Below are 26,992 nucleotides of genomic sequence, written 5' to 3' on the forward strand. Positions count from 1 at the left end.
CGATGAGTGCACACAGGCCCCACCCCAGACCCCCGCTGGTGATTCTGGGCCTGGGGATGTGGTCTGGCCAGGTCACAGTCCTCGGTCCGGTCTCTAGGTGTCATCCTACGGCGGGACCCTCCGCTACGAGCTGCACTCAGAGACCCAGCGGGGAGATGTGTTCATCCCCACGGAGAGCAGGCCGGATGTGGTGCTGCAGGTGGCTGACGCGAGGGTGGCGGCAGGGTGGGCAGGCGGGCACAGCTGAGCCAGGACAGCGGGCAGCCCTTACATGCACGCGCTTGCCTCCCCAGGGCAACCAAATGAGCATCATGTTCCTGGAGCCGGCGTACCCGGGCCCTGGCCACGTGCACCGCGGGCAGCTGCAGCTCGTGGAGGTAAGTGGAGCTGGCCCGGGGCCCAGGGCTGCTGTGCCCGCTCCATGATGGAGAACGTCTAGGAGAAAGACGGGGCTCGTCCCAAACTCACCTCGCTGCACTTTTCCGAGTGCCCGTGAGGGCAACGCTTCTAGCCCTGTGCTTCTCTCTGTGAGCTGCCTGTTTGTGTCTTTGTCCCATTTCCCTCTGGCTCGTGGTCTTTCCTTTCAGACGAGTTGTGTGTTATTCTCCACACGGACCCCTTGCCTGATTGTGGAGAAGTGGCCCTTTTCTCCCAGTTCGGACATCGTCTTTCTTTCTCCAAGATTCTCCCGACGAACAGAAGTTCTTACGTTTACACTACTCAGATTTATCAGTTTTTCATTTGCAGTTAGTGTTTTTGTGTCTGGTTTAAGAAAGTACCTGTACCCCAAGAGCAGGAAGTACTCACCTGTGTTTTCCTCTAGAGGTTAAACTGTCTGTGTGTGTTTGAAATCTTGTACCTGCAGTTGATTTTTGTCCACGGTGTGAGGTAGGGATCAGGTGCAGGTTTTCCCAGGTCCCTCCTGCACCCTGTGACCTGAGTGCCCCTGTCCCCGATGGGAGGGTCTGTCCTGGGCTTGGGCTCTGTTCTGCCCCCCTGAGGCCCTGTCGTGGCCCCACAGGGGAACTTCCGGCACACGGAGACGCACAGCAGTGTGTCGCGGGAGGAGCTCATGATGGTGCTGGCCGGCCTGGAGCAGCTGCATATCCGTGCGCTCTTCTCAAAGATCTCCTCGGCCGTCTCCCTGCGCAAGGTGGCGCTGGAGGTGGCTGGCCAGGGGGGCAGGGGGCCTCCGGCCAGCAATGTGGAGCTGTGCATGTGCCCGGCCAACTACCTCGGGGACTCATGCCAGGTAAGGCAGTGGGGCGGGCACCGGTCTGCCCACCCTCACACGTCTGTCCTCCCACCAGCCGCCACTGCTGCCCTCCTTCCCCACCTCTGTTCATGTCTCTCACCACGGGGTCACCCTCCCAGCAGCCCTATCTTCCCGCTTCAGGCCCAGCCAGCCGCTTGCTCATCTGTCTGCTAATCCATGGTCACCCAGTCTCTCTGTCCAGCCCTTTATCCACTCACTGCCCAGTCCACCCCTCGCCCACCAGTTCACCCAGATGCCGTCCACCTGACCACAGCCCTCATTCCATCACCCGCCGTGTGTCTGTCCACCCTCTGAGTCTGACCTATGAGCACATCTGCCTCCTTTCCTGACCACTGATGTCCCCCCCAGGAATGTGCCCCTGGCTATTACCGGGACATCAAAGGTCTCTTTTTGGGTCGCTGTGTCCCCTGTCAGTGCCATGGCCACTCAGACCGCTGCCTCCCTGGCTCGGGCATCTGTGTGGTGAGTGGGCCCTGATGGAGGGAGGGCAGCCACCAAAGGCACACACTCGGGAAGGCCAGAGGCCTTTGGGTCAGTAGTTGCGGCTACACTGAGGTCGGGGATGTGAGGTGCCCTGGGCAGCGTCCATGGTGGTTGGGGTGGGAGCTGACTAGACCCCGCCGGTGGGAATCGGGACCTGCACGGTCAGTGCTGACCTGTCTCCTCTGCCCCAGGGCTGCCAGCACAACACAGAGGGTGACCACTGTGAGCACTGCCAGGCGGGCTTCATGCGCACTGGCTCTGAGGACCCCACCGCCCCCTGTGCCAGCTGCCCCTGCCCCCTCGCAGTGCCTTCCAACAAGTAAGCTGGTTGGGTCAGCGCTGACCTCTGCAGAGGCCAGGGCATCTGGGGCGGGCCCGTGAGGTGGGGCCCCCGACCCTGGAGTCTGGCCCTGTCTGGGTACATGGATGCTCATACACAGCACGCAGGTGTGTGACAACCACGTCTGTGTTTGCAGCTTCGCCGTGGGCTGTGTCTTACGAGGTGGCCGCGCCCAGTGTCTCTGCAAACATGGCTACGCCGGGGCCTCCTGCGAGCGGTGAGCTGGGTGGGGCGGGCCGGGTGTGAGTGCCAGCAGCTCGTGTGCGTGGGCCCCTGGGGGATTGAGCATGGCTGCTGGCACAGGTCACCGACCCCACCCTCATCCCAGGTGTGCTCCTGGCTTCTTCGGGAACCCACTGGTGCTGGGCAGCTCATGCCAGCCCTGCGACTGCAGTGGCAATGGTGACCCCAACCTGCTGTTCAGCGACTGCGACCCCCTGACGGGCACCTGCCGCGGCTGCCTGCGCCACACCACCGGGCCCCGCTGCGAGACCTGCGCCCCCGGCTTCCACGGCAATGCCCTGCTGCCCGGCAACTGTACCCGTAGGCAGCAGGGAGGGGTGCGATGGGCACTGCCTGTTCCCTAGGAGCAGGCTGGGGGCTGGGTCCCATGCTGGGCCCTGCAGGGAGAAGGTGGACCTGGCCAGGCCCCCAGGGCTTATGGCCAGGCCCATCCACCGTCAGGCCGAAGGCCACTTTGGGACTGTCCTCCACTGAGTGAGGGCATCCCTGGGAGGGCTCTTGCAGGCCCCTCTGGCTGAGTGTGGGCTGGGTGGAGCCGTGAGCGGACAGCTGTGTGGTCTGGGTGGGAGATGCAGGCTGTCTTGACCAGGATGGAGGGGGGGAGGTGGTAAACATGAGGGGCTGAGGGTTTCCTTTGGGGCTGGTGGAGGTCCAGGAGGAATAGGCGCTCACTCAGGGCCTGGTAGGAGCCGGAAGAGGCTGGGGGGGAGGGCTATTGTCACAGCCCCACCTTCTGCAGGGTGTGACTGCTCCCCATGTGGGACGGAGACCTGCCACCCCCACAGTGGGCACTGCCTGTGCAAGGCGGGTGTGACAGGGCCCCGCTGTGACCGCTGTCAGGTAAGACTGCCTGGGACGGGTGGGGTCTCAGGGCTGCAGGGGAGGGACTTGGTGTGTAGGGGCGGGGCCTTAGGGCTGGAAGGGCGGAGCCTTAAGGTTGATGGATTGGAGGACGCTGGGTCTTGAGGGCTGGGCAGAGCCATGACACTGCACCTGTGCCACAGGAAGGACACTTCGGCTTTGAGGGCTGCGAGGGTTGCCAACCATGCGCCTGTGGACCGGCCGCTGAGAGCTCCAAGTGCCACCCCCAGACTGGGCAATGCCACTGCCGGCCAGGGGCTGCGGGGCCCCAGTGCCGAGAGTGTGCCCCCGGCCACTGGGGTCTTCCTGAGCAGGGCTGCAGGCGTGAGTGCAGCCTGTTGGGGCACCATGGGGTGGCGAGTACCCTGGGCCCTCAGCCGGCTACTCACCCCATCCTTCCTCTCCCCCAGGCTGCCAGTGCCAGGGGGGCCACTGTGACCTGCACACGGGCCGCTGCACGTGCCCCCCTGGGCTCAGTGGGGAGCGTTGTGACACCTGTAGCCACCAGCAGCAGGTGCTGGTGCCTGGCGGGACTGGGGGCCAAGGCGTGCACTGTGAAGGTGTGTCCCTCCTCTGCACCCCTGCCCTTCCTGACCCACCTGTCTCACCCCAGCCCTCCCACCTTCCCCAGAAGAGTGCGGTCCCTGCTCCACACTGACCTCCTGGTGACCCCTACATTAACCTCGACTTCTGGAGTCCTGTGGCCCCAACTCTCCCTCTCAATTTTCTGAGGGACCTCACACCTGTCCTTACATTGACCTTCGGACCACCCCATGCTGACCTCTGACCCCTACCAACCTTGTCACCTTCAGCCCAGCTCAGTACTCCAGTGCCAACCCCATGACTCCCTCCTTGGCCCATGCCAACCCCACACCCTGTGCTGACCCACCCAACCTGCCCACAGTGTGTGACCACTGTGTGGTCCTGCTCCTGGACGACCTGGAGCGTGTCGGCGCCCTCCTCCCTGCCATCCGCGAGCAGCTGCGTGGCGTCAACACCAGCTCCATGGCCTGGGCCCGGCTGCACAGGCTGAATGCCTCCATCGCTGACCTGAAGGTACTGCGCGGCCGGCCCCCTAGCCTCCCCGCCCAGGTTGCAGGCTCTGACCTTCCCCTCCCCACAGAGCCAGCTCCGGAGCCCTCCAGGCCCCCGCCATGAGACGACACAGCAGCTGGAAGGGCTGGAAAGACAGAGTGCAAGCCTTGGGCAGGACATGCAGGGGCTGGACAGCCAGGTAGGACCTCAGGGACCCCTCCCCCTCAGTGCACTTCTCCCATAGGCCCCTGCTCCTGGACCCCAAACCATGCATTGTCACTCCTGACCCTCTGCTCAGGCCAAGGGCCCCTCCCCAGCCCCCTAACCTTTCCCTATTTATCCCCCCACCCCCCAAGCCAGCACAGACTGTGGGCTGATGGGATGCTGTGTCCACAGGCCACAAGGGCCCGAGCCCAGGCTGGCCGGCTGCTGGACAGCACAGAGGCCACACTGGGCCGGGCACAGACACTGCTGGTGGCCATTCAGGCTGTGGACCGAACCCTAAGCGGTAGGGGCTGGCCCAGATGGGTGGGGCGGGGCAGGGGTTGAGCAGAATGGTGCTCTGGGCTGAGCCAGGGGCTGCCTCCAGGGGCCTTGGCCTTGAAGAGCTGGCAGGGTTTGGGGTTTCGACCGGGAGAGGGTGCCTTGGCCAAGTAAACAGCAGGGCAGTTCGAAGGTGGGAGAGGTGGCCAGTGTGGCCAGAGTGAGAGGGCGGGTGGACCCTGCAAGATGGGCAGTGCCCTCCTCGTGGGCACCCTGCCTCCCTGGGAAAGCTTGCTAGTGAATACCTTAATTATGAACTGAAATGTGTCACTAAGAAGGAGGGGGGACCTGGCCCAGCCCAGGGGTCTGGGAAGAAGTACAGTTTCAGCTAAGCACTGGAGTGGAGGAGGGGTTGGCCAGGCGAGGCCGCCAAGGTTGTTGGCTGGGCAGATGAGCAGCGGGGGTGTCGGGGTGGGGGCTGTGGGCCAGACGGTCAGTTGGGCCTGGAGGCAGAGCACAGCCATGGCCTTGAGCCAGGAGCTCTGGGGGCTGCCGGGGGTGCTGAAGCAGCTCAGGAGGGGTCGGCCTGGGAGGGGGCCAAGGTCTGCTCTGGGCTTGACAGCCCTCCTCAAACCCCACAGAGCTCAAGTCCCAGACAGACCGGCTGTCACCAGCTAATGCCTCGGTCCCGTCGGGCGAGCAGCTGCGCCGGACACTGGCCAAAGTGGACCGACTGCTCAGGGAGATGCGGGCCCGTGACCTGGGGGCCCCGCGAGCATTGGCTGACGCTGAGCTGGGCGAGGCCCAGAGACGTGAGTGGTGTGGGCCCCGCAGGGCAGGAGAGGGCGGGGCAAGGACACAGCCAGGAGCCCCAGAGCTGAGGTCTGCATGGAGTGGCATCACATCAACTTGTGGGGACAGATGGGGGCCGGGTGGGCACCAGCAGTCACTGCCCAAGTGACCATCCCACACTGGGTCTCGGCCAGTGCTGGCCCGTGTGCAGGAGCAGCTGACCAGCCGCTGGGAGGGGAACCAGGCGCTAGCTGCCCGCACCCGAGACCAGCTGGCCCAGCACGAGGCTGGCCTCATGGACCTGCGTGAGGCGCTGAACCGGGCGGTGAGCACCACGCGGGAGGCGGAGGAGCTGAACAGCAGCAACCAGGAGCGCCTGGAGGAGGCCCTGGTGAGGGCCCCTCGCCTGCCCTGCCTGCCCCTCCCTGCTTCTCCCCTCCCCTTGTCCTCTCTTCCTCCCCTTCTCCCGCTTACCCTGTGCTTCACCTCATCCTGTCACCCCACCTCACCGTGTCACCCCACGTCACCCTGTCACCCCTCCTCACCCCATCACTTCTCACCCCATCACCCCTCCTTACCATCACCCCACCTCACTCCTGATTGCCTCCAGCATCGGAAGCAGGAGCTGTCCCGGGACAATGCCACCCTGAGGGCCACTCTGCAGGTGGCCAGCGACACCCTGGCCTCGGTCTCTAAGATTCTACACGACATTGACCGGGCCAAGGAGGTGAGCACCGCCCCTCCCAGGGCTGCACACCAGGCGGCCTGGACGCTCGTCTGCATGCAGAGCATGGCCCTGGGGTCCCAGCCCTGGGCCAGTGAGGAGGGGGTCAGATGAGGGCCCCACCTAGCTAATCCCCCCACCCCCAGGAATACGAGCACCTCGCTGCCAGCCTGGACGGTGCCCAGACGCCGTTGCTGGAGAAGATGCGGGCCTTCTTCCCGGCAAGCAGCAAGGTGGACCTGGTGGAGGCCGCAGAGGCACACGCATGGCGGCTGGACCAGCTGGCACGCAATCTCTCCAGGTGCAGGGCCTGAAGAGGGTGCCCTTGGGACACAGCCCAGGTTCCTGCTGGGCAGTCCAGGCTTTGAGGGAGCACAACTGGTTTGGGAGGTCCTAGAGGGAGAAGCCATCGTCCCCACAGGGCCAGGGCAGGCGGGAGCAGGAAAGGCACGCCTGGCAGTGGAAGGGTACGGGCAGAGGTTGGGGGCCCAGCCTGGCCCAGGCTGGCCTGGCAGCTGTGACGGCAGGAGGCCCTCGGTGCTGTGGGAGGTAGCTGTGATGGCCCCGCGTGCTGGGCTGAGGCCCTCTGGATCTGCCCTCATTCCCTCGGACCCCCCACCTTGCTCCCAGCATCATCCGTGGCGTCAATCAGGACCGCTTCATCCAGAGGGCTATTGAGGCCGCCAACGCCTATGGCAGCATCCTGCGAGCCGTGCAGGCAGCCGAGGGCGCCGCGGACCAAGCCCTGCAGCAGGCAGGCCACACATGGACGGTGAGGCCCACCCTCCCCTCAGTCCTTGACCCCCAAAGGAGCCCTTGCCCCCCGCAGTTCCTGCTGGGTGGGTATGAACTGCGTCCTGTCCCCATGTGTTCAGACGGTGGTGAAGCAGGGCCTGGCACTCCGAGCCCGGGAGCTACGGGCCAACAGCAGTGCCCTGGGCGGAGCCCTCCGCAGGGAGCAGCAGCGGCTGGGCCGTGGTGAGTGCCGGCATCTGTCTGGGGGTCCAGGCTCGCGGGGACCCTCAGGCTCTGGGCACATGTGGGGGTTTGTGGGTTGTTATGGTGAGAGTCAGGGTGGCGGCTGCCTTGTGTGGGAACCCTGCTCCCCAGTGGCTCTGCATGTCCATCCCTGGGAGCGCTGACTCCGTGACGGGGCTGTGGGATTGTGGAGGTGTCTGAGAGGACACAGGACTAGCTGACGGGTCTTCCTTGTGTCCTGGCTGGAGAGCTATCAGATGAGAAAGTGAAGACGGGGAGTGGAGGATTCCCCCTGCTGCTAGAACCCTGGACAATGGCTTGGCTTTTCTGAGCCCTCAGTGGTTTCATCCATAAAATGGGGATGATTGCGTTTTGCTGTGGGATCGGAGGGGGCCCCAAGACGGGGGTGCTCCAGCGCCTCCCCCAGCCGAGGGCCCTCGTGTCGACATCTCCATCTGTCAGTGTGCATGTCAGCCTTGGTCCTTCCTGGTACACTGGGGGCGGGGGCTCCCTGTGCTGAGGCTACCTCCCCCGCAGTGTGGGCCACGCTCCAGAGCACTGGGACCCAGCTCCATGATGCCTGGGCCAAGAAGGAGCAGCTGGCAGCCCGAATCCAGGAGGTGCAGGCCATGCTGGCCATGGACACAGGTAGGTGGGGCCCCCTCCCGACCTCCACCCTCACTGCTCGTCCTAGAGCGGAACAGCCACCCGCCCTGCGCAGGCATCGCTGCGGCCAGTGCTGTCCAGCAGGACTCTGATGGGGACACATTCACAACTGTGCCGTCCAGAATGGCTGCCAGGGCAGCTGATGGGAATCCAATAACGGGTGGCTCTGGCCTTGGGGACCTGCCTCTGGTCAGGAGACAAACAGCAAACAAAATAGCCCCAAGGAGCAGTTGAAAACTGGAAGGAACAGGAAGTGCTTCGGAGAGAAATAATGCAGGGTGGCGGGTTGGGGGAGTGGCTGGGGGCTGGGGTCACAGGGGCGTCGAGGGGGGTGCAGTCAGTAGGCAGCACAGAGGTGGACGTGGGAGCAAGGGGGCTGGTGTGGCTGGAGCCGAGAGCAGGGGGAGGCCTCGGGGGAGCCCAGCGGGCTCGGAGCTGAGGAGCGAGGCATCTTACCCAGGTTTGCAGGCATCCCTGTGGCGGCCCACTCGAGAGTAGAACATCGCCCCAAGCATGTCTGTGGGGGCCGTGGGGGCTCTGGCAGGGCCCTGGGAGAGATGATGGTGGCTATGGGGAGATGAAGCTGAGCTGCCTCAGGGAGGCATCAGGGTGACCCTGCTCTGGCCCAACAGGCTGGCATGGGCGAAGCCATCTAGAGGGACGGAGGGTGGGTTTCCACGGCTCTGAGGTTCTCACGAGATCCGTGGGGGTCAGCATCCTTGTTGCTGGTCCTACTGGAGGGCACTTGTTGGTCTGCGTTCGACTCCCACTGAGCCTGCCCACCGCCCACCACAGATGAGACAAGCAAGAAGATCGCGCATGCCAAGGCCGTGGCCACGGAAGCACAGAACACAGCCGCCCGCGTGCAGTCCCAGCTTCAGGACATGCAGAAGACTCTGGAGCAGTGGCAGGGCCAGTACGGGGATCTAAAGAGCCACGACCTGGGCCAGGCAGTGCTTGACGCCGGCCGCTCAGGTGGGCTGCCGCTCAAGGCGCCTAACAGCGGGTGGGCCAGGGGCGGGGCAGGCGAGGCTCAGGGTGCTCACTCCCGTCGCCCGTCCCCACAGTGTCTAGCCTGGAGAAGACACTGCCACAGTTACTGGCCAAGCTGAGCCTCCTGGAGAACCGCGGGGGGCGCAACGCCAGCCTGGCGCTGTCTGCCAGTATCAGCCGTGTGCGGGAGCTCATTGCCCAGGCCCGAGGAGCCGCCAGCCAGGTGGGCCAGAGTGCTGGGCTGTGGGGTGTCTGGGAGACGGCGTGATGGATGCTGAGGGGCCCTGCACCCTCCACACAGGTTAAGGTACCCATGAAGTTCAACGGGCGTTCGGGAGTGCAGCTGCGTGCGCCTCGGGACCTCTCTGACCTCGCTGCCTACACCGCTCTCAAGTTCTACCTGCAGAGCCCAAAGCCAGCGTCCAACCAGGTCACCGGGGACCAGTTTGTGCTGTACATGGGCAGCCGCAAGGTACTGGGAGAGCTGGGTGGCCGGGTGGAGACGGGTACCGGGTTGGAGTGAGCAGGCCATGCTGGGTCCCTGTCCCACGGAGTCTCCCGCCATCACAGGCCAATGGTGACTACATGGGTGTGGCTCTGCGTAACCAGAAGGTACACTGGGTGTACCGCCTGGGGAAGGCGGGCCATACCACCCTCAGCATCGATGAGGACATAGGGGAGCAGTTTGCAGCCGTCAGCATCGACAGGTGGGAGGCCTGCCCCCGCCCTGCCATGCTTCCCCCACCACCAGGCAGGGCTGCATGTCCACTCCAAACTCCTCTGCCTGTGCCCTCAGGACCCTCCAGTTTGGCCACATGTCTGTCACAGTGGAGAAGCAGATGGTCCACGAGACCAAGGGTGACACGGTGGCCCCTGGGGCCGAGGGGCTGCTCAATCTGCAGCCCGATGACTTTGTCTTCTACGTCGGGGGCTACCCCAGCAACTTCAAGGTGAGCCTGGCTTGGGCCTGCAGCCGACCCCGTGCTCTTATCCCAGCAAATCCTGCTGGGTGTCTGGCTTCAGTCCGTCCCAGTGCACTGAGCTCCTCCTTTTGGGTCTGTCTGGGGGCGGGGGCGGCGCCCTGATCACGTGCTGTGCCCACAGCCACCGGAGCCCCTCAACTTCTCCTGCTATCGGGGCTGCATTGAGATGGACACGCTCAACGAGGCGGTGGTCAGTCTCTACAACTTTGAGAAGACCTTCCTGCTCAACACAGCCGTGGACAAGCCTTGTGCCCGGTATGTACAGCCTGGGGCCCCTCACCCAGACGTGGCCCACCCTCTGCTGACCCCGTGACCTCTGATCCGCAGCTCCAAGTCAACTGGAGACCCGTGGCTCACAGACGGCTCCTATCTGGATGGTTCCGGCTTTGCTCGTATCACCGTGGAGAGTCAGATCAGCACCACCAAGCGCTTTGACCAGGAGCTGCGGCTGGTGTCCTCCAGTGGGATCATCTTCTTCCTGCAGCACCAGGCAGGCCAGCCGCCCCGCCCCACCCACGCAGGCCTGCCCCACGCAGGCCCCGCCCCATGCTGACCCCACCCACTCCACAGGGCCAGTTCCTGTGCCTGGTGGTACTGGACGGTCGCCTGCAGCTCCTCTACGACTTTGGCGAGGGCCTGAAAGAGGCTGTCCCACTGCACACCCCACCGCCCTTGACCGCGGCCAGCAAGGCGGTAAGGCCTGGGCTGGGAGGGCGGGCAGAGCCCGGTGGCAGGGACCAGCTGGCCCTGAAGCCCCTTGTCTGGCCGTCCAGATCCAGGTATTCCTGCTGGGAAGCAGCCGCAAGCGCGTGCTGGTGCGGGTGGAGAGGGTCACCGTGTTCAGCGTGGAGCAGGAGAACGTGCTGGATGGGGCCGATGCCTACTACCTGGGTGGCGCGCCAGTAGACCAGCTGCCCTCCAGGTGAGCATGTGCAGGGCGGAGCACACTTCCCCCTACGCCCATCCTCCCTCCCCTGTGCCAGTCCCCTCCCACACTCACTTGTCACGCAGTTTGCTGCGGCTCTTCCCCTCCGGAGGCTCAGTGCGCGGCTGTATCAAGGGCATCAAAGCTCTGGGCAAGTACGTGGATCTCAAGCGGCTGAACACCACGGGCATCAGCGCCGGCTGCACCACGGACCTGCTGGTGAGCCCGCGCGCCGCCCCAGCCAGCAACCCGCTCCCCAGCCAGCGCCTGGGGCCCTCAAAGTGGTCCTCCCTGTAGGTGGAACGGGCCATGACTTTCCACGGCCTTGGCTTCCTGCTCCTGGCGCTCGCCGACGTCGTGCCTCTCAACGGCAACCTCTACTCCGGGTTGGGTTTCCGCAGCACCCAGGACAGCGGCCTGCTGTACCACCAAGAGTTCCTGGTGCGTCCGCCCACCCCCGTCCCCCATCGCGCCTCCCCCGTCTGACCTCTGTCCAGCCACCCCCGAGTCTGACTGCCTGCTGCCCCACGACCTCCTGGAGCAGCAGTGGGGGCTCCAGTGGCTGGAGGGAGTGAGTCTGGGCCCCTGGCTTGGTCCACTGACCTGGCCACTGTCCCCAGGATGGGCCTTGCGAGGTGTTCCTGCAGCAGGGCCATGTGATACTCCGGTTTATGGGGACTGAGGTGAAAACCAAAGGGGTCTTTGCCGATGGCGCCCCCCACTATGTCGCCTTCTACAGCAACGCCACAGGGTAAGGCAGGGACTGGGTAGGGGGCATGCAGCTGGGTGGGGGCAGGGCAAGCAACTGCTGCTCTTCCCCACAGGGTCTGGCTCTATGTGGACGACCAGTATCAGGAGATGACGCCCCACCGGGGGCCACGCCCCAGGCCTCAGCCCCAGCCGGACAAGCTCATCCTGGGGGGCCTGCCAGAGACCAGCACGCTCCAGAACTTCAGCGGCTGCATCAGCAACGTTTTTGTGCAGCGGTGAGCAGAGTGGGAGTGGGAGTGGGAGTGGGGGGTGGCCCCACCCGCCCACTTCCCATTGCTGACGTCCCTCTGCAGGCTCCCCCCAGGGCCACAGCGCGTGTTTGACCTTCAGCAGAATGTGGGCAGCGTCGGCGTGAGCTCAGGCTGTGCTCCAGTCCCAGGCACCCAGACACCGCCAGCACCACGAGGGCTGCGGCCCACAGTGGCTCGGAAGGTGGGCACCGGGGTGGTGTGCTGACGGAGGCAGGGTGGGCAGAAGGCAGCCCCCAAGCCTCCCAGCATCCCCATCTGAACCCACAGGCCTCCCGGCGCAGCCGGCAGCCCAGCCAGGACCCTGCCTGCACGCTGCTCCGGCCCCTCAGGACCATAGGAGACGCCTACCAATTTGGGGGTCCCCTGTCCAGTTATCTGGAGTTTGCAGGCGTCCCGGCTCCTCCTGGGGACTGGTAAGGCTGGGCCAGGTGTGGGGGGGTGTGGAGGGGCCACCCAGGCTGACGCCCCCACTCGAATTACAGGTCCCAACTCTCGCTGCTGGTCCGCCCTCGCACCCCCCGAGGACTCGTGGTCTACGCTGTGCCCCTGGCAGCCGGCAGCCCCTCCCTGGCTCTCTTTCTGAGTCACCGACACTTTGTCGCTCAGACAGAAGGCCCTGGGCCCCAGTTCCGTGTCCAGAGCCACCAGCGTTCACGGGCTGGTCAGTGGCACAAGGTAAGGGACGAGGAGAAGGGAAATGGGGGGCCCTGAGAGCCCCCACCCTGACGTGCTTTCCCGCCCCCCCCCAGGTGTCCGTGCGATGGGAGAAGACTCGGATCCAGTTGGTGATAGACGGGGTCCAGGTCCAGGGTCACAAGGAGCCTGGCCAGCTGCATGAAGGGGCAGAGGGCCCCCAGGCCCACACTCTGTTTGTGGGGGGCCTCCCTGTCAGCGGCCACAGGCCCAAACTCCCAGTGAGAACTGCCCAGCCTCCCCTACCCTGTCCCCAGCCCAGCCAGACGCAGTCTACCCTCCTTAGCACCCCTGGGCACCTGACCCTATGTCCATCCTTCTGCGCACCCACAGGTGGCTGTCAGCAGCTCATGGTTCGGCGGTTGTGTGAAGAATCTGAGGTTGGACGGGCAGCCCCTGAGGGACCCCACTCGAGTGGTGGGGGTCACACCCTGCTTGTCAGGCCACCTGGAGAAGGGCCTGTTCTTTGCAGGCAGTGGGGGAGCCGTCACTCTAGGTCTGCCTGCTGTCCCCACTCCCCAAGTGTGCCTCAGGCTGGGTGGGATGGGAGCAATACCCAGGGAGGGAGGGGCCTGGGGCAGGGGGGGCCCTGCTCCCCTCACAGCCCCTTCCCTGCAGACACCCTGGGGGCTACGCTGCCCGATGTGAGCCTAGAGCTGGAGGTGCGGCCCCAGACAGCCACTGGCCTCGTCTTGCACCTGGGCAGGCCTCAGGTGCCCCCCTATTTGCAGCTGCAGGTGCTGGAGCAGCAGGTAAGCTGGGTGGGGTCTGTGACCACAGGGCAGGATCGGGGTTGGCAGGGCCCTCCTGATGCCCACGCACCCCGCCCAGGTCCTGCTGTGGGCTGACGATGGTGCAGGCCAGTTCTCCACGCTGGTAACACTGTCCAGGGCGCTATGTGATGGTCAGTGGCACCAACTGGCAGGTGAGCTGGGGCCCCTCGGCCATGGTCAGACACCCACTCCTGACACCCTCCCCCCCACCCCGCTTCTGCAGAGCAGACAGCCTAGGAGGGACTTGGGACTCCCAGGCAGGGGAACATGTGGCAAACAACCCCAGCCCTGGGGGCGGTGTGCGGCCCCTCCCAGCCCAGCCAGAGCCTGTGCCCTACAGTGACCAAAGGTGGCAACGTTCTCCGGCTGGAGGTGGACTCACAGAGCAACCAGACCCTGGGCCCCGTGCCGGCGGCCTCAGCCTACACCCCGGTGCCTTTGCACCTAGGGGGCCTGCCTGGTGAGTGTGGCCTCAGCACTGCCCCTCGGGGACCAGGCACTGGAGTCACCCTGCTCTCCCCCGCTCCTGTGGTGGCACAGCTGGGGAGACCAAGGCTGGGGGGGGACCAGCTGGAAGCCAGTCTCTGCTCCAGCCTGTCTCCCTCCATTTCTCCCCACACCCCAGAACCCACGGACACACGTGCTGGACCCCGCACTCCGAGGCACCCCTGGCCTCCAGTCTACCGTGGCTGCATGAGGAATCTGGTGGTGAACTGGTCCCCCGTCACCATGTCTCACTCTGCAGGCGTCCAAGGGGTAGTGGGGGCCAGCGGCTGCCCAGCTACATAGCACAGCTGTCCCCCGGGACCCTAGCCATGCAGGAGGGCCTTCAGGGGCCCCCAGTCCCCATGGCCGGCCACCCCAGGCAAACAGGGTCCCACCTCTCAGAGCCCCAAGCCCTCTGCCGCTTGCTGCCACCCTCAGCCGGCTCCGCAGGTGAAGTCTGCGTCGATCTACCTAGGCTCTAGGTTCTACAGGTGACCTTGTTTCTGGAAACGGTCTAAGTTCTGTCTTTTTATTTAAAGGGTAAAACACTATGAAATGGGGTTTTTATACCTTTTATCCCTTTCCCCAACTCTTAATAGTTTGAGAAGTCCGTAAATCACTGGTCCCTGCTTAGAACAAAAATTAAAAAGAAACTTGTTTAACTGAGTGTTGACTGAATTTGAAGAGAGAGCAGCCGAGCGATGGGGAAAGCCTGGCTGTGGAGGCTCACGTAGGGGGCAGGGCTCTCAGAACGCCAGCGTGAGTGACACTGCAGAGCCGGAGGCGCTTGTCACGCCAGCTCCCGTCCAGACAACAAGGGCACGGGGCCATTGCAATGCCTCCTGGGCACAGAAAAACCAGAGTTGGCAGATAAAAGAAAAGACTTTTATTTACGAGCGAGTGGGAACAGAGGTGTGAGGTGTGCGACAGACCACACACGCGCTACACTATCGCACAGCCGAGAACCCCGCCCCCGAAAGACAGAAATAACTTAATCCAAGCTCATGTCCTCCTCCTCGTCCTTCTGGTCCTTCCCGTCGCCCTCCTTCTGCTCCGATCCAGCACTGTTCTGCATCGCTTTGGCAAACGCCTCCACGTCTGAAACGCATGCAGAAGCGTGAGGCGGCGGGGACGGCCAACCCTGCGCTACCCACCAGGGCGGCTTTGCCCTTTAGCTCCAGGAGAACAAAGCGCCGTGGCCGCAGGAGCAGCAGCACGTACTTACCGCCCTTGTTGGCAGCCTCCACGGCCTCCGCGGGCAGGCCAAACTGGCACATGAGGGGGCCCAGCTGCCCCGAGGCCAGGGCCGCGCTGAACATGCCCAAGGCCTGCAAGGAAGAGCCAGTCTCCTGTGAGCGAGCACGCGGGGCTGTGGGGGACGCACACACTTGGGCAGGGCCCAGGCCAGCGCAGGTTAACGGGGACTCTTGGTGCCAGGCTAGAAGCACATGGCAGGCAGCAGGCCTCACGCCTACCTGCTGGAACTGCGGGGAGGTCAGTGTGCCCTGGATCTCCTCCGCGGTCTGCGGCAGCGACTCCCCAGAGGGCAGGTAGGGCAGCAGGCGCTCCTGCACGTCCGCGTGGGCGAGGATGGGTGCCATGATCTCAGGCGTGAGAACACTGGCCAGGTCAACTAGGGCACAAGTACAGAGCCATCAGCGGCTTGAGGCCAGTCTGGACACACCGAGGAGAGCGACACTCGGAGGCGTGGTGTTCTGAGTGTGGCGAGGCGATGAGGGAGCAGAGGCAGCGCGTGCAGGCGGCAGCGCGGCCATGCCTCGGAGACCAGCGAGCCAGCGGGCAGGGGCAGCAGGCACCTTCACCCCCCAGCCTGGGGCCGAGGAGCACCGTTACCTTGCTGGCCGCCTCCGGGCCCGGCCGGCACGTTCATGGTGGCCAGAATGCTCTGGAGGTCGCTCAGCTGGATGGGCTGGGTTGGGCTGGCCGCCGTGCTGGTTCCATTACCTGAACTGGGCGCGGGGCTCGGGCTGGTCGCCGAGGCAGTTGCTGGAGCAGAAGGGGCCGGGGTGGCACGGGCGGAAGAGGTTGTGGAGGACGGGGTGACCGCTGCCGACTGGCTCCGGGAGCTGGGAAGGGCAGGGCAGCACTTGAACAACCACACACCCAAAGGCGCCACAGCACGTGGGTCCTGCCCCGAAGGCCCCTGCACTGCCAGGTGCTCGGAGAACCCGAACCATCTCGGGCAGAAGGGACAGCTGGTGGCACCTGCCTATGCGAGGGGGCAGGGTGCGAGGCTCACCTGGACGAAGAGCTGCTCGCAGGAGGCCCTCCGCTCCCCAGTAAGCTGGCCAGGCCCGGCCCTGTCAGGGCCCCCAGCCCACCTGCAAAACGAAGGCGGCTTGAGCTCAGATGTCACGCCCACCCGCCCTGCCCACGGAGCAGAAACGCCCTGCACTGCAGCCAAGGGACAGCGGGGGAAGGCGGTGGCCACAGGGGACCGAGGGATGGCGGCTGCTCTGACCGCAGCCCCTGGAAGCTGATGGCTTTGAGTCAGAGCCCTATATTCCTCCCCCCGTGACACCTGGGTTCCAGGTGACCGCAGTGCAGATCAGGTACAAAGCAGCAAACTCTCCCCCGTCCAAGAAATACACCTCCGCCCCAAATCCAACGGGCAGCAGGCATGGGGGGACACAGGCACAGTCCTGAGCGCACGTCCTCAGCCCCACCCCCACCCCCACCCCCACCGGCAGTGGGCGCGATGCACACAGCGGGGTCCTCACTGGGGGCCCTGGAAGGCTTCACCCGCCCCCCAGGGAGCACTCAGACACCACTCAGAGCCAGGGAGGAGCGGAAAGGCAACAGTGGAACACGAGGCAAGCACAGCGAAGGCCAGCCGTCCGTCTGTCCGGCAGAGGCCGGGGGCGGGCGTTACCCAGTCCTCCGAGGCCGGCGGGTCCGATGAGCTGCATGAGCTGGCTGTGACTCATGCTCCCAAGCAGGCTCTGCAGGCCGCCCTCGCCTGGAAGACAGACGGCACTCAGGCCACGCTGCCCGCGCCAGCCTGGCCCTCCGGGAGCCCCCCGCTGGCACTCAGACCCCACTCCACTGTGTCGGGTGGGCGTGGGGCTGTCCTGGACGGGTACGAGGGCCTCCCAACTTGAACTGCTCCGTTTCCACCTTGAACACCGCCCGCACCACGGGGCCATGGCAGCTGAGAGCCACATGGCGCTCACAGCACCCCGGGAGGCGACATACCGCCCAGCGCAGACAGCTCGTGGCCGCCACTCCCGCTGGCCCCCAGCGCGCCCGGCATCGGGGGGTTGTTCAGGTACTCGTTGACTTTGCGGCAATGCTCCTCGTCCTGGTCGGTCTTGGGCTCCTGCCGGGAGGACACAAGCCGCAGGTGAGCGGCCCGCCCACCATGGCCCTGCTCAGAGGAGGCACCTGAGGCTCAGACACTTGATGTCACCTGTCCACAGTCACCCAGCATCAGGGAGAGGACCCAGCCCCCACCCGCTCGCCCATTTGACAGACAGGACACAAAAGCATTAAGAGTACTCAGCACACCCTGCAAGGCCACTGGTCACAACCCCTCCTCCCAGCACGTGCGCAATGAAACAACCCTCTTATCACAGGGCTGCCCAAGCAGCAGCACGGCCTGCAGCTCTCAGGTCAATGGGGGCAACGAGCCCGTGTGTGTTGGGGGTCATCAGGCAGTGCCGCCCTGCCAGTGCCCCAGACTCATCTATCCAACAGTCACTGCGCATGTGCTATGGGCCTGCAGGGAGCCAGGGACACAGACACAGTCCCCACCCTCAGGACAGACGGAAGAGCCAGCAAAGGAGCAAAACGGGGAAGAACAAAGGCAGTATGTGCTGAAGTCTGATAACATTTCTTGGCAAAACTGGAGAAACAAGCTCTACACCAGCAGCTGTCAAACCACGGCCTCATCTGTGTTTGCAAATAAAGTTTTACTGAACATGGCCGCATCCACACATTCCTTATTGTCCACGGCCACTTGCACACGACTTCAGCACAAGTGAGCAGCCGCACCACAGACCACCAGGCCCACCCCGAGGAAAACCTTTCCTGCTGGGCTCTCGGGAGCTGGGGGCTCAACCTCCGGGATGGAACGAGGTGACGTCTGTCAAAACTACAAACGCACTCGTACACTCACTGCACGAGCTAGTCCACAACTACACGGAACACGGAGGATTTCCTCACACGGAAGTCACCTGGCACACTGCCCATAACAGAAAGAAACAGAGATGGACCAATGGCTACCAGGGGAGAAGGAACACTGCCGGCAGCTGCGGGGCCAGGCGGCCCTGGAGCGCTGGCCCCCGAGACCCCGGAGCACACCACTGGGGAGGAGGGGGGTCACACACGGTCACCCTGGCTTTTGCCCTGGGGTCCTCATGACTGGGCGACAAGCAAACCAGAGGCCATATGCCCATCGATGCATCAGGACAGGGCCCAGCCTGACAATCACTTGTGTGTCTGCCAGGAAACACCATACCTTGAAAGGGCACTTGGGGCCCAGACACAAGTGCTGGGACTCTGGAAGAGGCCCCCTTCACCCACACGCCCATGCAAGGTGATGCACTGGAATTCTGAGGTTCCATGGCAAGCATGTCTGGTCAATGAGCCAGTTTGTGAAAGCTAATTCTACCAGCCAGTGAGCAAGCTTCTAACCTAGTTTTACAACAGCGAGAAAAAACTGAGTGCCAATAAAACCTCCTACATACCTGCATCCAGAAGAAGAGCCGTTTGGAGCCTGCCTTGAACTTGAGCACGTAGACCCTCCCGCTGGGGCACTGCGGCACACGCTTGAACTCACAGTCATCAGGGAAGATGATCAAATCCTACAGAAAAGGAAGGTCAGAGTCAGCATCCCGGAAACACGCATCGCTGAGCCCCAGAACCTCCCAGGGAAACACGCAGGATCCTGCATCTATGTGTGGGGTGGGGAGGACAGGATACAGACCAGAAGAACAAGCCAAGCCCTCACCAGCAGAGTATCTGCAGGGCAGATAAGCCAGGGTCAGGGGCACCCCACGAAGGGCGTGACGGCCAGGAGCCGGGCTCAGTGCTAAACAGGGAAGGGAGGCTTTCGACCCTTGAAGGATTTTTTAATAGACATTTTGAGAACAACATTCCAAGATGAGTTAAAAAAATCAACTCTGACCTGCTCTCAAACCTGATACAGAAGGACAAAGAACACTGAAAAAGACGACCACGGAGAAAGCTTTGTGGAGGGCTGTGAGAAAGATCAAGGTTTTTACACAGCTTCTCCAATTCCAGGCACCTAATCTTCAAAGTTTAAAGTTTATACAGACAGGAGAAACCTATCTAATCACCAAGACTGGGAAGACCCATAAGCAAACAAAACAGCTCCTGAGACAGCAAAGCAACAAGCCCCAGGCCCCACCAACGCCCTCCAAACAGTAAACCAGAGAGAGTGTCGTGAGCGCAGCCCCAGGTCCCTCTGATCTGACAACCAGAGGCCGTGCAGGACGAGACACTTACGTCTTCCACGTTCCCGGATGTCCTGTCTTTCCAGCAGAAGTGAATGAGGGAATCATCCGTCTGCTGAATATACACCAGCCCTTTCCTTTTATCTGGGGTGACGGTAGTTCCTTTTAATGACATTTTGCCTGCCCGAAACTCCACCAAATACTTGTTGGAGGACCCACGGGAGCCTGGCACCAGGCTTGGAAACAGCGCGCCTGAAGTCGTCATCCTGAAAGAGGGAGCAGCACGCACACCCAGTCACCGGCACGGAAGTCCTAACTTCTTACTCAAACGCGGCACCGGCACCCGCGGAGTGAAAGCGCCCCTCTGCGCCCGCGGGCCCTGTGCTGGGCACGGGGAAGCTGCCCAACGCCACGTGCAGGGCCACAGAGCCTGACAGCGGCCGAGCCAATGGAGCCCGGTGCCAGGAGGCCAGCGCTGCAGCTTCTCAGGTTTCTCAAAGAATGAGAGTAACCTCTGCGTCCAAGCGACATCACTGCCTGAGGCTGGGGACCCTCCGCAACACCCCTTTCTGCACCTAGTCTGGGGTCCGAAGAATGTAAAAACTTGACGCGGGCGGGAACCCCTGTACCACGTCTGCGGGAGACAAGGCTGACCTAGTATCTACCGCTGGACACAGGCCCGTTAAACTGCAGGTCTGCGCCCCGAGAAAACAAACACTGCGCCCCTGGGGGAAACACAGCGCAGACTGTCCGGTGGGGCGAACGGCCCGCCCCCAACCCGCAGCCCTCGCAGCCCAACGCCCTTGGCTCCGCGCTGGGCGGAGGGGCCGAGGCAGCTCGCAGCGGGGCGGCGGCCCGGGCTGGCCCGAGAGTCCGACGGCCCCCGACAGCCCCCTCCGCGGTCCCCGCGAGCCCTCGCCCGTGCACGGTCCCCCGCTCCCCGCCCCCCGAGAGCGTCGGCCCCGCTCACGGCCCCCGGCCCCCAGGCCCCAGGCGCACTCAGCCCGCGGGCCCCTCAGTCCCAGGCCTCCGCCTCCACAAACCCGGCGCCCGGCTCGGGGGCCGCTGACGGCGCAGGCCCCGCCCCCCGCCTCCCTCCGTTGCCGTCCACGCCCCCGGCGCCCCCCGTACCTGGCCCGCGCCGAGGTTCGGACGAGAGAGCTGCCGTCCTGTTCGGTCTTCCTCCTCGGCGCCTGCCGGGCCCCGCCGGAAGCCCCGCTCGCCCCGCCCAGCCCGCCGCTCTCGCCGCCAATTGGGCCCCGTCACGCGCGGGGACGACACTAGCCCGCGAGCGATTGGCGAGAGCGGCCGTCCATCGTCCTGCTGTGGCCCGCCCCCACGCCGGCGGACCCCTTCCGGCGGAAGCGTGAGCCGGCAGCGCGCGGGCCAGAGCGGCCCCTATTGTTGCTGTGTCATAGGGGCGCGGCGGCGGCCCCTGGCGGCGGCGCCGGGGTCGGCGGGGCAGGCGCGGGCCGAGAGGTGGGCGTTGGACCTCGGCCGGCCGGCCGGCTGGGACACTGGAGGGCGTGAGACGGGGTCTCTCAGGGTCACTGTCAGTGCGGCACGCTGGGTCCCGAGACGTGGGGGCAGTAGTCACGGGGTTGGGGGGAGGGTATGTTAGGACGCCAGGGCTGGGCTGGCTTCGCGCTCCTCCGCGGGACTCCGTGCGTGGGCCCCGGCGCCCGCGGGACCAGTCGGGCGTGGCGGCGGCGCGTGTGGCGTACACGCGGGGCCTTGAACGGCGGCCCCGCCCGATAGCAGCGCTGACTGACATGCGCCTCCCCCTTCCTCCCCGTCTACGCGTGGAGTTTCCCGAGTGAAGTTTGTCCTCCATTAAGGCCGATGGTTGGCCCAAGAGCAGAAGAGGACGCCACCCACTCCCGTTGCTGCACCCACGCGGCCATGTGTGACCGCGGAAGTCCCACAGCCCTGGTGCCGGGAGCCCTGTGCCCGCGCGGCCGGACTGGCTCCTGCCCTCCCCAAGGACAAGGCCATCTGAGCCCTGGGGCCACCCCGTGCTGCTCGGCGACTACGTCCATGAAATGGGTTTTCAGCCTTCTTACTAAAAGCGTAAGAGTGAAAAGTATTTTTTATTCACCGGTTTCAGGATGTGTCTGACTTCTGCAGAACTTGGGTGCCTCAAGCACAACTTCAGTGCCCACCGTCTGATGATCTCAAGATGCACGAATTTTTGTTTTTGAAAATGTAGCTGTTTTGCATTTAAAATGTTAATACGTAATGGATTTGTTAACTTTTAATTAGTTAAAGATTTGTAAATGTCTTCAGCTTAATTTCTAATATGGTAAATATTGGTAGATCAAACCCACGTACACCACAGCTCTGTGGGGGGCCTTGGTCATTTCTGCGCAGAGGGGGGAGGGTAGCGGGAAGTGCTGGGTCCACAGCCCCGCCCCTGGCACCGCCCTGCTCTGTGCAACCAGGAGGGACACTGGGACAATCCAGTGGGCCTCCCTGAGAAGGGCCAGCGGCAGGTGTCACTTGTTAAAGGCATGAAAAGTTAAAAAGCTGCCACCAGAGGCCGCGGGAAACCAACTTTCCAGAACCTGAAGTCAGCGCTTCCCCTCCAGGCGGTGACTTCAGAAGGGTCCTAAACAGATAACGTCCTCTCCTAACCCCCGGGAGCCCGTGTCCTGGGATGGCTCAGAATAAGGAAGGTTTATAGACTCAATACATTCCATGAAACACCTAATAAGGAAACACGCTATGGGAGAGAAGCATTGTGGAGACCCTCTGTGCTCCCACTCCCGCCCCTGGGTTGTGTGAATCTGAATGCTTCCCAGTGGCTGCCATAAGGCCTCTGAGGGTGGGCCTGCCAGCCCTCACTGCCCCGCGTGGGACCTGCCACACCTCAGCCACAGCCCGCTCACCACCTGCCCCAGCAAAACAAGCTGACAGCAGCTCGTCCTGCCTGGCCGCCGGCCGGGGGGAAGGGAAGGCAGCAGGTGCCTGAGGACACAGCCCGAAAGTGGGCAAAAGAGACGCCCAGACATTTTACAAAAGAGGGTGTGCATGGTGCACGATGCACAGGAAAAGATGGTGGACACCATTATTCAAAAGGGAAACGCAAGTTAGAGCACACGTATTGGAATGGCTACAAAGAAAAGACAACTTGACAAGACCCAGTGCTTGGGCAGTGTTGGTGCAGGGGGAACACAAAATGGCACAGCCATTCGGAAGCGGGTTTGGCAGGTGGTTTCTGCAGTTGTTTTTGTTGTCTTTTCTTAATGCTAGACTTTCTTTTTTAGAGCAGTTTTAGGTTCATACTGAGTCCAAAGAGTTGCCACATACCCCTCCACACACACGTACGGCCTGCCCACTGTCAGCACCCCCACGGGATGGCACATTGTGACAAGCCATGAACCTACAGTGACACGTCCTACCAGCCAAGTCCATAGCTAACATTCGAGTTACTGCGTACACTGTGTGTGACTGGACACGTATAATGACATGGGTTGTCATTATAGTGTCATTCAGAGCATTTCCACTGCCCCCAAAGTCCTCTCGGCTTCCCCTATCCCGCCTTCCCTCTTCCTTTACCCCAGCAGCCACTGATAATTAATTTTTCAAGTTTTTTATTGTGGTAAAATACACATCACATAAAGTTTACCATCTTAACCACTTTTAAGTGTAGAGTTCAATTAAGTGGTAGTAAATACATTCATGTTATGAAAACATCACCGCCATCCATTTCCAGACTCTTCATTTGGTAAAACAAATGCTACACCCATTAAACACAGCTCCCTGTGCACCCCTCCCCGAGCCCAGCACCCACCACCTACTTTCTGTCTCTACGATTTTCACTCTAGGGAACTCATATAAGTGGAATCACACAGGGTTTGTCCTTTTGTGACTGGCTTATTTCACTGAGCATCGTGTCCTCAAGGTCCATCCATGTTGCAGTGTGTGTCAGGATTTCCTTCCTGCTTAAAAGGCTGAGTGATAGATACTCCAGTGTGTGGATGGGCGCCCTGTATTTATCCATCATCCATCCATGGACACGCAGGTCGCTTCCACCGTTAGCTGTTGCGAATCCTGCTGCTGTGAACAAGGGTGTACAAATATCTCTTCGAGACCCCCTTTCAACTCTTTCGGGGATGTATAGAGAGAGGTGGAACTGCTGGGTCATGTGGTAGTTCTATTTTTAATTTTTTGAGGAACCACCATACTGTTTTCCACAGCAGCTGCAACATTTTACATTCCCACCCACAGTGTATAAAAAGTGCTGATTTCTCCCCATCCTCGTCGGTGCTTGTGGTTTCTTTGGATAGCGGCCGTCCTGATGGGTGTGAGGTGGGATCTCACTGTAGCTTTGATTTGCATTTCCCTGGTGATCAGTGATGGTGAGCATCTTTTCATGGGCTTGTGGGCCATTTGCATAATCTTCTTTGGTTAAATGTCTATTCAAGTCCTTTGCCCATTTTTGAATCAGGTTTTTGGTTTTTTTGTTGTTGAGTTTTAGTTCTCTATATATTCTGGGTATTAACCTGTTATCAGATATGTGATTTGCAAATATTTTCTCCCACTCTGTGGCTTGCCTTTTTACTCTGATAGTGTCTGATGTACAAAAAATTTTTAAGTTTTCACAAAATCCAATTTGTCTATTTTTTCTTCTGTTGCCTGGGCCTTTGCTGTCATACCCACAAAGTCATTGCCAAATCCAATGTTGTGAAGCTTGTGCCGTTTTCTCCTGAGTTTTATTGTTCTAGGTCCTGCATTTAGCTCCTTGATCCATTTCGAGTTAGTTTTTGTATATGGTGTGAGGTACGGGTCAGCTTCATTCTTCTGCAGGTGGTTGTCCAGTTTTCCACCATTTGCTGAAAAGATAGTTCTTTCCCCTTGAATAGCTTGACACCTTGTCATTTGACTATATATGTTGATACGGTGGTGGTTACAAGATGTCATGAATTTGTTAACTGCAGACAATGGTGTCACTGCATGTAGAATCCTGCTTCCTCCAGTCACCTGCTGTGAAATCTCCTGCAAGCGCCCCTCCCTGCACCTATTTTTCCTCCTCCGCAGGTTGGACTGGATGGTAATCGTGGGGTTGGGCAGCCACGCACCAGGCCTGGGCTCCGGCAGAGCTGAGTGCTCTGTGGTCCCGTCATCGGATGGGTGGCACCCTGCATCTGTGCACCTGCCCAGAGCATTCTGACCGTGGGGACCGTCTGTCCCCTGCCCTGAGCCACCATGGCTGTCGGGCTGACTGCCTCCACTCCGCTCACCCTCGGAAAGCACACAGCTGCAGGGCACCCAGGACAGTGGCCAGACGGCAGGGACCCTCGAGTCAAACTAACACTGTGTTCCAGGCATTTCGTTGCTTCCAGCAACAGGCTCCAATCCCCTGGAGAGGAGAGGCAGTCACTCAGAGCTTCCGGTGCTCAGAGAAGCTGCACCCCTCCGTCCATTAAGTGTGCCCACCCAGTGATGTCACAAGTGTCCCTGAATGCCTTCTCTGCCATGACCCACAGTTTTCTGAAACAATCCACGCGCTGGCCGATCCTACAGAACACACAGTCCGAGCCTCTGACCAGCCGTGAGGCTCGTCTGCAGGCGGCCTGCAGTCCTTTCCAAGAAGCCAACTGAGACGGTGAACATTTACCTTCACAGGTCTGTAGCAGTCCTCCTGGGTGACTCTCTTTACACAGATGGGTACTGACAGCTGTCACATAGTATAAAACAAGCCGTCACTAACGTATTTTCTTGCCTGATATTTTCGTGCTACACGGATAGGATGAACAGTGGTGAAGACCAGCCACACACACGCACAGTGAGGGAGGACCCGACTGTATGTTGTCACCCTCTGCAGAGACCAAGCAGCCCTTTATTAAACACGTGACCAGGACAGTGTGGTTCTCAGAGGCAAAGGACCAGTGTGTCCAGTGAAAGACTGACTGTCCAGTAAGCTCGTACCAAATCTATATAACTTTACTAACAATTGTCACCCCAATAAACATTAAAAAAATAAAAGATAGAGAGATGGCCAAATACAGTCTTCACTTTGCAGAACCTTCACCCTGAGAATGCAGGAGCAGTGAGGCCCGTAAATGACACACATCGGGGGAACCACCAGGACATGTGCCGTATGTCTGGTGACACACTTGCCCATCAGGGGCCCCAGCTTTCATACCCACAGTGGACAGAGAAATGTCCTCTGGGAAATGTTTGAAAGTCCAACCGTTGAGACAGGACAAACCAGGACCAGTAAAAACATTCTGTTGATTCCTCTGCCCCAGGCCCAACTGTGCCACGCAGAGTACAGCTCTTTGCCGCCCCTCCACCCCCTAAGGATAGGGCTGTCGGTGCTTCTGAATTTTGGAAGCTTGTTGGCATTTTTAACTATGTCTTCATTTCACTGTTCCTCATGCATACGTGAGACTTGTAAAGCACCATCTGCTGGGAGCTCTTTTCCCAAAGAGCAGGTATCCCGAGAGGAAGCTTCTTGCCGGGGCCGCCCAGAGGGCTGGCGGGTTCATGGGGAGCATCTGGGCATCCTGTTCCGATTCCCTGACCTTGTGATCCAGTAAGAACCTAGCAGGCAGATGGCATGACGGCGGTGAACGAGGCACCTCCCCAGCTGGACAGCTCCGAGTCCCTCGGCACAAGGGGGCTGCCGGGGCCATTGGAGGCCATGGGGACTGTGCTTGGCCCTGCCTTCCCCAGTGCTGGCCCGGGGGTCTGACATCCATTTCCCAGCACTAGATCGTGTGTCTGGCAGGTCTGCAGGCCGACCCTACCTCAGGCACAAGCAGCACGAGCTTTGGGGACAGTCTGAATGACCAGGACAACCATGGCACCACTCAGAGGGGTCCTGCCCAAGCCACTTCCATCCGTGGGGAGAGCCGGGATGGCATACTTCCCCACTCAGAGCACGTGTGTCTACAGAGAAGTCGAGGGGCATCTGAGCACTTTCGTCTCATTTCCATCACGACGGAGACAAGGATTTGGGGGATCTGGCATTTGCCGTGGCCTGGAGTGACATATGCTGTGACACCTGTGAGGGTCCAGGGCCTGCTTCTCAGTGACCTTCTCATGAGCAGGTCTACACTGGAGAGGAGCCCTGACCCCTGACCCCACCTGGGAGGGCAGCACCACTCCTGGGACAGACCACCTGCCGCGACACTGGGTGCCTCTTAAATCCAGTCGGCACCAGTGGGCCCCCTCACATTCACTTACACTCCACATAAAGCACGCTCCGAGACGTCAGCATCTAGTTGCAACTGACTCTCCAAAACTGGCACTGAATCAATGGACACGTAGCCAGCCTGACTTCAAAGGGCCAACCCCTAATGGGACAGTCTCTGGGCAAAGTGCACTCTGCTCCCTCCCATGAGGACGCTGTCAAAGCCACAGTCATGCAAAGGTGTGGGCAAGAAGGTTGTCCTTTCCACACGGGCCCCACACGTCAGTTGCAGGTGGTCGTCTTCTAGGAAGCGGCTTCCACTGCAAAAGTCTGATAGAGACAAACATCTGACACCCGGTATTTGGGGGGCGGGGAAACGGAGGCTCTGGCTTTTCTGTGTTAGCTTTGCAGGCACAGCGGGCGGGAAACTGAGCAAGGAGCCAGCTCCGCACCGTGGCAGCAGCGTCCCGCCATCCCCTGGGACCCCCAACCTCAGGAGAGGACTTGGGATGCAGACCTTGTCGGCTGGTTACTGAAGGCCAGGAGTGACACATGGACGACCCTGAATGCAGCTGTCCTCCCCGTGCCCTGCAGCTGTGCCTCTGACACGGCCGGGTCGCAGAGGCTGACAGCACGCGGGCTGTCTGAGCACCACGC

At 61.7% G+C, this 26,992-nt stretch overlaps 2 protein-coding genes and 1 long non-coding RNA gene across 5 annotated transcripts in view; 2 read left to right on the forward strand and 1 right to left on the reverse strand.

Moving 5' to 3' along the window:
* The window catches only part of LAMA5 (laminin subunit alpha 5), a 47,861-nt gene extending 33,443 nt beyond the window's left edge, over nucleotides 1–14,418 (forward strand). The window contains exons 39-80 of the mRNA XM_074317667.1: nucleotides 98–199; nucleotides 294–377; nucleotides 1,022–1,252; nucleotides 1,625–1,738; nucleotides 1,951–2,078; nucleotides 2,236–2,316; nucleotides 2,428–2,642; nucleotides 3,082–3,182; nucleotides 3,347–3,527; nucleotides 3,614–3,763; nucleotides 4,108–4,259; nucleotides 4,327–4,437; nucleotides 4,635–4,746; nucleotides 5,363–5,533; nucleotides 5,708–5,904; nucleotides 6,124–6,240; nucleotides 6,384–6,538; nucleotides 6,868–7,009; nucleotides 7,113–7,215; nucleotides 7,753–7,863; nucleotides 8,677–8,856; nucleotides 8,949–9,097; nucleotides 9,176–9,346; nucleotides 9,445–9,581; nucleotides 9,671–9,824; nucleotides 9,979–10,112; nucleotides 10,185–10,347; nucleotides 10,428–10,550; nucleotides 10,631–10,779; nucleotides 10,869–11,001; nucleotides 11,080–11,223; nucleotides 11,403–11,533; nucleotides 11,607–11,768; nucleotides 11,847–11,985; nucleotides 12,072–12,217; nucleotides 12,287–12,479; nucleotides 12,554–12,718; nucleotides 12,831–12,993; nucleotides 13,116–13,249; nucleotides 13,329–13,422; nucleotides 13,611–13,730; nucleotides 13,896–14,418. Coding sequence (XP_074173768.1) covers nucleotides 98–199; nucleotides 294–377; nucleotides 1,022–1,252; nucleotides 1,625–1,738; nucleotides 1,951–2,078; nucleotides 2,236–2,316; nucleotides 2,428–2,642; nucleotides 3,082–3,182; nucleotides 3,347–3,527; nucleotides 3,614–3,763; nucleotides 4,108–4,259; nucleotides 4,327–4,437; nucleotides 4,635–4,746; nucleotides 5,363–5,533; nucleotides 5,708–5,904; nucleotides 6,124–6,240; nucleotides 6,384–6,538; nucleotides 6,868–7,009; nucleotides 7,113–7,215; nucleotides 7,753–7,863; nucleotides 8,677–8,856; nucleotides 8,949–9,097; nucleotides 9,176–9,346; nucleotides 9,445–9,581; nucleotides 9,671–9,824; nucleotides 9,979–10,112; nucleotides 10,185–10,347; nucleotides 10,428–10,550; nucleotides 10,631–10,779; nucleotides 10,869–11,001; nucleotides 11,080–11,223; nucleotides 11,403–11,533; nucleotides 11,607–11,768; nucleotides 11,847–11,985; nucleotides 12,072–12,217; nucleotides 12,287–12,479; nucleotides 12,554–12,718; nucleotides 12,831–12,993; nucleotides 13,116–13,249; nucleotides 13,329–13,422; nucleotides 13,611–13,730; nucleotides 13,896–14,059 — 6,006 coding nt within the window. The 3' untranslated portion in view covers nucleotides 14,060–14,418. The remainder of the gene's footprint in view (nucleotides 1–97; nucleotides 200–293; nucleotides 378–1,021; nucleotides 1,253–1,624; nucleotides 1,739–1,950; nucleotides 2,079–2,235; nucleotides 2,317–2,427; nucleotides 2,643–3,081; nucleotides 3,183–3,346; nucleotides 3,528–3,613; nucleotides 3,764–4,107; nucleotides 4,260–4,326; nucleotides 4,438–4,634; nucleotides 4,747–5,362; nucleotides 5,534–5,707; nucleotides 5,905–6,123; nucleotides 6,241–6,383; nucleotides 6,539–6,867; nucleotides 7,010–7,112; nucleotides 7,216–7,752; nucleotides 7,864–8,676; nucleotides 8,857–8,948; nucleotides 9,098–9,175; nucleotides 9,347–9,444; nucleotides 9,582–9,670; nucleotides 9,825–9,978; nucleotides 10,113–10,184; nucleotides 10,348–10,427; nucleotides 10,551–10,630; nucleotides 10,780–10,868; nucleotides 11,002–11,079; nucleotides 11,224–11,402; nucleotides 11,534–11,606; nucleotides 11,769–11,846; nucleotides 11,986–12,071; nucleotides 12,218–12,286; nucleotides 12,480–12,553; nucleotides 12,719–12,830; nucleotides 12,994–13,115; nucleotides 13,250–13,328; nucleotides 13,423–13,610; nucleotides 13,731–13,895) is intronic.
* A 209-nt stretch (nucleotides 14,419–14,627) lies between these two features.
* On the reverse strand, nucleotides 14,628–20,454 carry ADRM1 (ADRM1 26S proteasome ubiquitin receptor). 3 transcript variants are annotated; one of them, XM_074317673.1, is made up of 10 exons: nucleotides 20,326–20,454; nucleotides 19,247–19,460; nucleotides 18,466–18,582; nucleotides 16,973–17,096; nucleotides 16,650–16,736; nucleotides 16,017–16,098; nucleotides 15,722–15,843; nucleotides 15,232–15,389; nucleotides 14,982–15,084; nucleotides 14,628–14,854 (listed from the first exon to the last, which is right to left on the reverse strand). In XM_074317673.1, exons 2-10 carry the CDS (start codon nucleotides 19,457–19,459, stop codon nucleotides 14,748–14,750), a joined length of 1,113 nt encoding a protein of 370 aa, XP_074173774.1. In that variant the 5' UTR covers nucleotide 19,460; nucleotides 20,326–20,454; the 3' UTR covers nucleotides 14,628–14,747. The 3 variants fall into 3 exon arrangements, with proteins under 3 accessions (XP_074173774.1, XP_074173772.1, XP_074173773.1); XM_074317671.1 differs by having other exon boundaries at nucleotides 15,611–15,843; XM_074317672.1 differs by having other exon boundaries at nucleotides 15,611–15,843; nucleotides 19,247–19,828; nucleotides 20,326–20,394.
* A 156-nt stretch (nucleotides 20,455–20,610) lies between these two features.
* On the forward strand, nucleotides 20,611–23,803 carry LOC141568196 (uncharacterized). Its single transcript, XR_012491242.1, has 2 exons — nucleotides 20,611–20,746; nucleotides 21,302–23,803. It is a non-coding gene; the product is annotated as an uncharacterized LOC141568196 (long non-coding RNA).
* The last annotated feature ends 3,189 nt before the right edge of the window (nucleotides 23,804–26,992 follow it).

Source organism: Rhinolophus sinicus, linkage group LG13 (assembly GCF_036562045.2).
Source record: "Rhinolophus sinicus isolate RSC01 linkage group LG13, ASM3656204v1, whole genome shotgun sequence".
Taxonomy (NCBI): domain Eukaryota; kingdom Metazoa; phylum Chordata; class Mammalia; order Chiroptera; family Rhinolophidae; genus Rhinolophus; species Rhinolophus sinicus.

Coding starts and splice junctions, on each gene's coding strand:
- ADRM1 (XM_074317671.1), bottom strand. CDS start 19,459: ATGACGACTTCAGGCGCGCTGTTTCCAAGCCTGGTGCCAGGCTCCCGT. Junction 17,097..18,465: donor GGCTCTTCTTCTGGATGCAG/GTATGTAGGAGG, acceptor TCCTCCCGGCAG/GAGCCCAAGACCGACCAGGA. Junction 16,099..16,649: donor CGCCGGCCTCGGAGGACTGG/GTAACGCCCGCC, acceptor TTCGTTTTGCAG/GTGGGCTGGGGGCCCTGACA.